Source organism: Nicotiana attenuata, chromosome 7 (genome assembly GCF_001879085.1).
Source record: "Nicotiana attenuata strain UT chromosome 7, NIATTr2, whole genome shotgun sequence".
NCBI lineage: Eukaryota > Viridiplantae > Streptophyta > Magnoliopsida > Solanales > Solanaceae > Nicotiana > Nicotiana attenuata.
The window spans coordinates 33,435,842-33,446,902 of NC_031995.1; the positions used below are offsets into that span (position 1 = coordinate 33,435,842).

The 11,061-nt window shown below is 36.8% G+C and overlaps 1 protein-coding gene across 1 annotated transcript; it reads left to right on the top strand.

Moving 5' to 3' along the window:
- Positions 3,267 to 10,785, top strand: LOC109228918 (uncharacterized protein C119.09c-like). Its single transcript, XM_019394179.1, has 3 exons — positions 3,267 to 3,708; positions 7,347 to 7,495; positions 10,313 to 10,785. Exons 1-3 carry the CDS (start codon positions 3,523 to 3,525, stop codon positions 10,449 to 10,451), a joined length of 474 nt encoding a protein of 157 aa, XP_019249724.1. The 5' UTR covers positions 3,267 to 3,522; the 3' UTR covers positions 10,452 to 10,785.

Genomic DNA, 11,061 nt, shown 5'->3' on the forward strand with positions numbered 1-11,061 from the left:
ACTTATCTTCATAGTGTTCTTATTCAAATCTCTATAGTCAACACATAGCCTCCATGACCCATCTTGTTTCCCAAATAGCACTACAGGAGCAACAAAAGAGTTGCTGTTTGGTTGGATAATCCCCTGGTCTAGCATTTGTTTGACTAGTGACTTATTGGAATCCTTTTTGACAGATGCATACCTATAAGGTCTTTTTATTTATAGGTTCAGTTCTAGCTTGCAAGATAATTTTATGATCAAATATCCCCCTGGATGGTGGTAGATGTGTGGGTTCAACAAACAAATTTTTAAATTCTTCTAACAATTTCACCAACCTAGGGTGTGTGTTAACTTTTTCTTTAGACTCTAACGAATACCATTGAAGTTCATTACACATTACAGGTAAAACTTGAATCATGCAAAGTTGTAATTGCTCACCTGACATTCTGGCCAATTTCCCTGCTCCAGAAGTTAGGATTTGTGTCCCAGCTCCCCTCAAGACATGCTTTCTTCCTTGATAATAAAACACCATAGTGAGTGTCCTGAAGTTCACTTTGATGACCCCTAGTGTCAATCCACTGGACTCCTAGAACTACACCATCGGACCCCAGAGCAAACAACTCAGAATCCTGCACACCTTGTCAACCCTCATCATATTTCCATTGGTTGTTGCTACTAGCTGAGGTGTAGTCGACATAACTGGATAATTTAATTTTTCACCAATTCTGGATCTATAAAACTATTAGAACTCCTTGTATCTACCAATATGTGCAGTGGTTTCTTTGAATGGTACCCAATTACCTTTAATGTTCTATACCCCAATGAGGCATTTAGAGCATGAATGGAGATTTCAATCTGTTCCATTGGTTAAGTTAATTCTAGTCCTTGCTCTTCTAGTTCAATATGTTCCTCCTCTTTCACACACTGTTGTTCTACCATTTCTTCCAATTCAAGCAAATATAACTGCTTCAAATTTCTACACTTGTGTCCCACCACATATTTCTCATTATGGAAGTAACATAAATCATTGGCCCTTCTTTCATTCATTTCATCCAAACTGAGTGTCCTTCTATTGAATCCTTTAGGAGCTACATAATTTCCATAATTGGGAGTTGGTAGTAGAGGTTTGCCACCAGTTCTTTGCTCCATGTACCTCTTGGAAGGCACTTGTTGAGAAGTAGTTGCAGAAGTTTGTCTAATGGCAGCAATATAGGACTTTTTGCATTCTAGCTGTCCTATAGACTTGGGACAATGTAGAAGGATTGGTTAACTTCACAATCATATTCAGTTCATGCTTCAACCCTCCAATGAAACAACTAATAGCATTCTCCTGTGACAGATTTACCTTGTTCAAGTTCTTCTTAAATGTAGCTTGGTAGTCCTTCACACTACCTGTTTGCTTGATCTTTTGATTCTTCCATAACATCTTCGAAGTCAACCCCAAATCTCTCTACCAGTGCTATGACATACTCAGTCTAGGTTGCAGGTTGTAGATACCGCCTGTATCTCATGAATGATAGATGCCACTGAATGGCTTCCCCTTCTCACAGGGACAGATTTGTGTGGTTGAGGGTGGGGTACATGCACCCATGCTCTCCTCCCTAGACCATGTATTAACTTTTTCAATTAGTTCATAAATATATTTGTGGTCACCCATGCTCAAGAGATTGGTTTGGTGTACTGCGATTAAGTTCCCCTTTTGTCTCCTTTTTGTCCACCAGGTTAGGGGTTCGATCCCCATACAATTCTTTTAATTAATTCTTTCTATAATTAATAAATAAATTTTCAATTACCAATGCGCTTTTTATTTAACAATAGCTCCTACGCCCTTTCCTTCTTCTCGATTAATAAACAAACACATTTTTTTTACTTTAAAAAAAAAAAATCCCCTTTGCCTACATCTTTTTTATTTTTCTTCTTTTAATAATTCTTTTGGGTACAAATATGTTGAAATCCCTAAAAATAAAGTAATCGTGACTCGCCTCTGTCGGCTCTAAGGCTCACTGTGGGTTCAAAGCAGCAAAACCTGCTCAATATTAAGTGCCACTTTTAAAAATTTTTTTGAATGATTGTTTAGTTTGTTGTATATAGAGCGTTAGGTATTTAAAACTGTAAGCAATGATGCTATTATTGATCGTTTCGAAAGTATGAAAACTCATCAAAGACAATTGTAAAATGAATGATGCTTTTTGCGAATATAGTATTAGTGTAGTTTGCTCTTCAACTTGTTGTCACTATAAAATTTTATATAATGGAACCAAACTTCTATCTTAAAGATTGTGCACCCATATTCTTAAAATCCTGGATATGCCTCTGCCTTCTATACTGCATAGCGGCGACCTCCACCATCTCATTTGCATGAATGTTCTCCATGGAAAAAACGACTCAATTTTGAATATCCAAGATCGTAAGTCATCACCTGCAAATCTAAGAAACTCCATTCTTGACCACCATGAGAAGTTGGAGTTGTTGTTGCTATAACTATTGGGGCTCCTTTCCCTATTTGATCTTTCTTCTATTGGTTCCACTTCATCTTCATGATTCACTTGATATTTGCCTTTTTCGATTTTTCCCAGAATCCCCAATTATTCTTTAACTCCATCACAGGTTGATCTAATTATTTCAATCTTGAGACTTCTCCAGTCAAAGCCCCAATATCAACATCATCTCACGTAGCTCTCCCACTTCATTTGCGGGACTGTCATTTGATCGAACACCTTTTGTCATAGTTCCAAGGACGCGGATGCTCTGATACCACTAATAGTTCAATTGCAGGAACTCAGTGAAGAGTTCGAGGATCGAGCAGCTAAGTCAGGAGCTTGTCGAGAAGCTCGAGATTATAAGCAATGGAGATCGAAAAGAAGAAGACGAAGAGAGTAGAAACAGAGAGAAATGTAATAGCTTTTCTAATATCTTTGTAATGTGTACAATGACATCATTTATAGAATTAGGTTAATTGAATTGTGCAGCCTATTCTAACTGACTGAACAGACTTCCATTTCAACTAATTAACTAACTTTTAACTGCTTCCGCCGACGTGGCTTCACTATTTAACTAACTCGCATCTCCAGCTCCATTTTGCATATCAAATATAGTAGCTCTAAAAAATGTTACTTGTGTACTTCCCCCCACAATTAGTTGGACCTAGTTTATTGCTATTTGCTGAAATAAAAAAGAATAACCAAAAAAAAGGAAAAAGAAGTTAAAGGACTAAAAATATCTATCTATCATTTTTTGAGAAAAAAAAAAAGGGGAAAGAATTTCTTTCATCTGTTTAAAAGAAGCAGAGATGAAGGCCCCTTAGCGGTCCCACCACCCCCTACCAATCGCAGCCAGCCTCCTTTCCTTGAACAGTTGTACCCATTCCCATTCCCTTATACTTGACTTTGTGCGAGAATTATCGCCATTTCCATCTGACTTTGGCGATTGCTTATATAAAAAGGTTTCTTCTTCAAATTCATATTTGTCTTTGCTTATTCATATATACACACTAACGTTTAACTACAGACGGTGGGGATAGAAAGTATTTTTCGATCCATTTGGATGGCGAATTATTATGTGCGGGCTGCTCCTACGACGGATCTGAATCGGAACACTGAGTGGTTCACCTACCCTGGGGTCTGGACCATTTACATATTCATTCTTTTCTTCTCGTGGATGGCTGTGCTTTCTGTCTTTGGCGTCTCACCCGGCATAGCTTGGACCATCGTCAATCTCTCTCATTTCCTTGTACGACCTTTTATCTATGCCTGTTTTTTCCTAATATGTGGATGCTTTTATGATTCCAATTCGCTAATATTTGTGATCTGATTTAGGACTATCCGTTCATGATTATGTTATTAAGTATCATTTTGGAAATCTGGAATTTTGGGAGGGACTCGTTCTTAGATGGGCTTTCTGTTGGAAGAGCTGTGTGATAACCCACCTATGCCTACTTAAATCCCGGCTTCTAGTTTGATTGAATTTGCAGGTCATTCAGGTCCATACCTACGGTCCTTGTGATTCTCAAATGTCACCGGTCCGTGGCATAAGGAGTATATAGTGAATCAGTACCTTTATTCTGTTGGAATGTTTTCAGAGATTATAATATTAAGAAGAACATTTAATCAACAAACAAGACAATGGTTAAAAATAGAAGAATAGATAGAGTTTTGGACTTGAAGATCGATTCAAGTCATGCTATGGAATGCGTTGTCTTCAGAGTAGGTGCAAATAGCAAAGTGACGTCTTACTCCCAAATATACAGCAAAATCACTCCGGAATCTTCTAATGTGCACTCAAAAAAGAAGTTTCAACTGTTAATTCTCTCAACTGTTTTTGTAGGAGTTGATAAATACACTTTGGATGATCACATATCCGAATATGTATAATATTTCACTTAAAGGGGTAGGAAGAGTTTAATGAGACCATCACATTTAGGGTAGGGGACAGGAGGAGGATTAGTTTTTGGGAGCATAGGTGGTGCAGGAACAATGCTTTGAGAATCACATATTCGAATATGTACAATAGTTCAAGTCAAAAGAAGATGTCTGTCTAAAGGACGTGGAGTCTACAAGGGGAAGAAGTGCAATGGAGTGTGAGGTTTAGAAGGAATTTGCATATCTGTGAGGTAGAAGAATTTCAAAACTTGCTTGGACTCCTTCAGAATCAACAAGTTTCGCAAGATAGACAATGTTGCGCGGAGATGGAGTGCCGGGGAAAATGACGTTTTCTTTGAGTCATATTATGAGAAGCTTCTACGTGGGATTACACCGTGTTTGTTGTTGTTATTATGAGAAGCTTCTAACTAGGGAGGAGCCGGTCTTTCCACATAATACAGTATGGAATCCCAGGTTATAAAGAAAGGTGTATTTTTTACTTGACTAGCTACAAGACGGGTAATTTTGACGGTGAAGAATTTTAGGAAGAGGAAGACTACTCGTGTTAGTTGGTGCTTCATGGGGAATAAAATATGAATCACCTCCTTTTACATTGTCGGACAGCTTCTTTTTTTTGGGGGGGAGGGGGAGGGGGGATTTTTAGTTGGTTTGGTATCGATTGGGTGATGTCGGGCATGGTGAAAGAAGCTATATTGGGTCTTCAAAAGACAGAAGAGAAGATGTAGAGCTTGGGGTATTGCTCCTCTAGCACTCATGTGGGTTGTTTGGAGTGAGGAATATGAGAGCTTTTGATGGAGTAGAGAAAGATCTTGTACACTTGAGGAATAGCCTCTTTTCCCTTATCTATTTTTGGTACACCCATGAGGTTCCTATTTGTATAGATGATTGAGTGTTATCCGTAGAAAACCATGTCTTTTTATAAGGTTTTTTACTTTTCGGTATACTCCTTGTATACAAGCATGTACTTGCCCTTCTTTTATAAAATTTATTACCTTGTCAAAAAAGGAAAATCAAGTTTAGATTTTTCGGTGCGGTAGGTATTTCTAGAGATTCAACATGGTAACGAACATACCTTTGCAAGAACAGATGTACCCTTTAAGATTGGATGACACCTTTTCATAAAAAATAACTTTACTTTAAAGAATGGGTAACATCTTTGCACAAAACATTGTCTCTTGTTCAGAAGTATATTTTAATTTTGAATGACTTCTAAACAAATACCACCATATTCTAGGGAACCTTTTCCCAGAAGAGAATTGTTTTGGCTAACTTAAAAGTTAAAACCTTGAGTCTTATCCCTTCGATCCTATATGATCCCATTTCTTTTTTACCCATAAAGAAAAGCTAAAACCGTGAGTCTATGAAATTTATCATCATCCATTATGGTGTTAGTACCTTCCCTTATAGTGGCTAAAGCTTTTCTTACTACCATTTTGTGGAAATATATTTGACTTGTGTGCTCTGTTATATTCCATGAAAAATATTAAGATACTTCATACCTAAGAAATTTAGTAGGTGTGGTAACGTCCAAATCCACTCCTCAAAGAGTAAGTATACACGGTCGCATGCAATATAATTTTCCCAACTATGAGTCAGTGTCGAATACCACAGGGAACAATCTGTAGGCGATTAGGCAAGTAAGAGAGTTATTGCTGTGGCTTTATGCTAAGCCAAACACTAATAAGGGTTTAGGGAAAATATTATGACTAATGCGGAAATGTAAACTAACCTAGAAAGCAAGTAAAATGATCAATGGCTACAAGCATTGATACAAGGGGAATCACACTCAAAGCTCACGTAACGATCCAATATATTTCACGATTTTATAAATACGAGCGAGTTTAAGTTAATTAGCCTCGGATTATAATTCTACATTAGCTTCTTCCGAAAACTAACAAGACATGAATTATCTCTAAAATAATTAAGAGAATTAAGTACATCCGAATGTGGTTACAAGTAGTTCAATCCTATCCCTAGGTAGAATCTATAAAATAAGGGTTAACACCTCAAGTTCTTGTTAATTAATCTTTCCCAACCCCGAATTTGCCTTTTTCAAGATTTAAACCAAAGTTAATGGGCAAGTCGTAGGGTTAGCTAATCACTTTGGAAACAATAAAAAAAAATAATTAAAGAAATAATCAACTCACTTCAGAATTAATAAAAATCATTCAATTCATAAGCATAATAAGAGCTTTAATCCAAACTTGAATAATGAGTATTTCCATAAACAAGAATCAAATAATGGAATGAAATACTAACACTTAGATATTCAATACAAAGCAAGAAATTAAAGAAATGGGCTAAAGATTAAGAATTTATCATCGAAGGACTTTAAATCTGCAATCCCCAAGTCTGGTGTAGAACCCTAGCTCTCCAAAACTTGTATTTTCTGCCCCAGATATCTTGCAAAACGAGCTAGGCCGAGTTTTATGTGTTTTGGGATAAAAAATGTGAAATTTCATTTCTGCCCAGAAAACCTTCTTCGCGCTCGCAAAGTGTTCTGCCCAGTTCTGCCAGAAAACCTTCTTCATGTCCGCGGCCGGTCCTTCGCGTTTGCGAAGGGTTGTTGACTGGTTGACCTTTGCGTTCGCGGCCAGACTTCGTATTTGCGAAGGGTACTCTGTTGGTCGGATTTCCAGTTCTTCATTTGAGCTCCTTTTTGACTTGTTTTCACTTGATTTCTTTCCCAATTACTTCTAAATCACATAGACCTGTGAGATGGGAGTAAACCACAGTAAATGCACTATTTTATCGATTAAACCTAGCAAAAGTCTAAGATTAAAGAAGAGATAAATGGGTAACATACTAGCTTATCAAGGCGATAATTTGTTTTTTCTGTTCTGGTACTAAATTTTGTTATTCCTCTGAAATCTGAATTATAGAAAAGATTGTGAAATTAACCAGTGATATAACAGGGTTGGGAAGCTTGTTGTGCACCTAGCTGCCTTCTCTATCTCATTTGTGCATAATCTTGTCTTTTCCCTTTAGGTCACGTATCACTTTTTTCACTGGAAGAAGGGAACACCATTTGCTGAAGACCAGGGTATCTACAACAGGTTGACTTGGTGGGAGCAAATGGATAATGGAAAGCAGCTTACTCCCAATAGGAAGTTTCTGACAGTTGTCCCTGTGGTGCTGTAAGTATTCATTTTTTAAGTGTAAATCATTTGTTGGGCTTTTTGGCTATGAAATCATTGATGCTGTGGATTACTAATAGGGCACATATCTACCGTGTGTGGAATTTATAATCTCTCTATAAGTAATCAACAAACTAACCGACCCCTTAATTCTGTGGATTAATAATAGGGCACATATTTACAATCTTAGTGAACTAAGCATATATTACATATAATTTGTGTATGGAGGTTGTAGCAGGATGCAATTATGAGCATCAGCTAGAAGACTGATGTGCTAATTAACATAGCTTTTAACAGCAAATTGGTAGTTTGGGGCTTAAGTTAGTTTGGGGATTTGAGGCGCACGTCACGAGTTAAATTCTACTGTGAACCAAGTCTGATATATAAGTGGAGAAGAGTAGGACGATGGACCATTATCCACCGAGTATCGAAGTAGGAAACAATGGATTTCTTGGTTATAGAAAAAGTTAGTTGGAGTCTTTGAGTTAAAGAAGTGAACTGATGAGCATTGGTTCAGCTATATGAAAGGCAGATCTCTTTTTCTTTTTCCTTTGTTATTTCATTCTCCAATTCCGGGTGAGTTTGAGGCCTCCGGTACCTTTACCCTTTAATTTGATATTGACCTGTATGTAAGTATGTAAGGCAGATATTGGAAAAGAAATCCCCAATAATATAAAGCATGAAAGAGTTATATGTAAAGCTTCATCTATTGTGGCCAAGCGAGATGCTGTACTTGAAACAGCATAATGTATAATGGTTAGTTGCTGTAGCAGTGTGTTCTACTTTAAAAGGAAGGGAACTAAAAATGAAACAACATTTGATATTCAGTGAGATCTGCATAAAAGAACAAAAGGACCTAGAAAATCTGCAATCGTGTACTGTAAGAGTGAAATCTTCAGACCATTATTGCCTTGGTTTGTCACATAACATTGTTCATGCTAAACTTTTCTTTTGATCTGGGACTGGATATTGAACTAGAAAAGCTATTGTTTTCTGGTTTTTGTGGTGTGATTGGTTAAACTATCAGTCCAACTGGTCCTTTATGCATTGCAGGAATAATTTGATGTGGAACTAGTAATTATATAAGCTTGTATATCTTCCGCGTACACACAATAAGTGTATGCAATATAATTGTGCTGAAATCGTAGCTTCTCCAACAAAATATCACTTTAATCTGAGGTAATTCTCTAGATCTAATGCTATAAACAGTTTCTGGTGGAAGCCGTATTAGAAACCATAACCTAAAATCATGTATTCCCGATAGCCTATCAATTTGAATAATATAAGTATTTGATTTGGTTATTATGGAATCTTTTTGACTTGAGTTTTTATGACTTTATTTGATTATCCAGATATGTTACTTTTGTGGCTTTTTTGATTTATTCATATGTTAGGAAACATAGATGTAGTTCCAATCAACTTTGTTGCAGTGTGCAATAGGTACTTATCTTAGTGGAGGTGTCAAAATGAAAACTGGAGCCAACTTTGAGGGGCTGTTTATCTATTTTGCCTAGTTTCTTTTCTCTGAACATACATGTATGTATATCCATAAAGACATGCTGTTGCTTTTCCTCTTCCTTTCTCCTCTTTAGGTGAGTCACTAAGGAACATAACTTAGAAAATCCTAAGTCTCATTTTACTTTATGCCAATTAAATGATGATGTTGAACATTCTCTTTATTATTGCAATACTTCTTAAAAAGACTATCGACCTGTTTAGTCAAGGTCAACTTCTTATTTGTTTAGAATGATATGATTTTCTTCTTGAATGGAACAGAAAGAGATACAAAAAGATGGATAGTCCCATAAGTTTTAGGTCTTCTAGCATTTTCCTGAGTAAACAGTTAGCATACCCATAGTTCAGTTTCTGCAATGGTTTGCAAATCAGAATACTCCACAACAGCCTCTCTGAACTTACACCCTCTGCAACCGAAAAGGAAAAATAAAGAAAAGAAAAGAAAGGTAAGCTGGAAGGTGAAAGTGGAGTAAACTTGACCAAAAAAGGATCAGTTTCTTTTTCTTTTTCAGTTTCTTTTGAGTGATGGAAAAATCCTTGAGATGATGTCTATTGTCTGCTAGTTCTTGAGCTGAGGGTCTTTCGGAAACAGCCTCTCTACCTTCATAAGGTAGGGGCAAGGTCTGCGTACACACTACCCTTCCCAGACACCACTTGTGGGAAATCACTGGGTTAAATGTTGTTGTATGTCTATTGTCTGCTGATAGAAGTTTTGGTCTCAAAGGCTTATTAATGCTACTTTTGCTTCTCAATTGACTTTTACTTGTACTACTACCATCTTGTGAACAAACCAATATATATTTCTGTTACTCAATTGCCTTAATCTATTTAATTGAAAGTTGAGTTCTGCTACACCAGGGTTGACATCTTAAATGCGAGACTCTTAAGGATGTGAATTTGAAGCATATGTTTGGTACTAATTGAATGGTATTCTGTCTTGTAAATGATACTTCCACATATGCATGATCTTGCTGCACTTAAGGTGTATATACAAATGCTTGGCAAGTTTAAAGAAAGCTGAGATGATAAAAAGGAAGGGGAGATGGCCCCTGTCCTCATCTATTATACTCCCAAGTAACAATGAATGCAGCCTTTGTTCTAATGTTATTGATAGGACTTGATTTATTGGCCATTTGTTTGGTCTCTGCTACAGAGTACAGACACACAGTGGACTCTCTTCTTTCTTTCCTCGAGAAAATTTGTTCTTTGTTTTAAATGATCTTTCGTGCTTGTTTAAGACGATCTCACCTTTTCGATGAGGTGCATTTACTGATATGTTCAAATACTTGCTTCATTCAATAGGTACTTGATCGCTTCACATACAACTGACTATCAGCACCCGATGCTGTTCTTCAACACATTCGCAGTTTTTATACTGGTGGTTGCCAAATTTCCAAACATGCACAAGGTTCGAATTTTTGGGATAAATGCAGATCAATGAGCTATATTCAATTCAAAGCATACACTTCAACTTTACTCTCATCTATTATTTGAAGCTTTAGCGTTTTTTAGTAAACTGGGAACCCCTGTACAAATGCAAGAACTGTAAAGGGTAAAATTATATAGTACAAGGTCAAGAGCCTCTGTTTAGTATGCAATTTTCTATTAACCTGTTGAAGGCAAGATGCTGCAACTTTGCCTCTGTATTCCTTTGAATTATGTCTTTCTATGCTTGATTACCAGCTAAAGATGAGTCTTTGTTACCCTCAAATTTTGAAAAGTGAAAGCAAAAGTTGCAGCTGGAAGTTGCAAAGACCCTAGGTCATTGCTGTAAATTCTGTTCCTGTGTTGTTTCTTCTGGTTTTTGGCGGTTTGCTGAGAATGAGAATAGTTTTGTTAGAGTGCGTTGAAAATCAAATTGGAAGTTTTGGTAAGCCAATTGATAGTTTCCAATGTTTTGTTTTATCAATACCCAAACCAATTTTGGAGTTCCATACACTAAGCTTTAAGAATTGGTTGATCATCTTTTTCAAAATTAGACTAGTAGCCCGAAATTTAACTTGGATTTAGCTGCTCTTGAAATTAGATCTTGCAATTTAGGTTTCAGATCT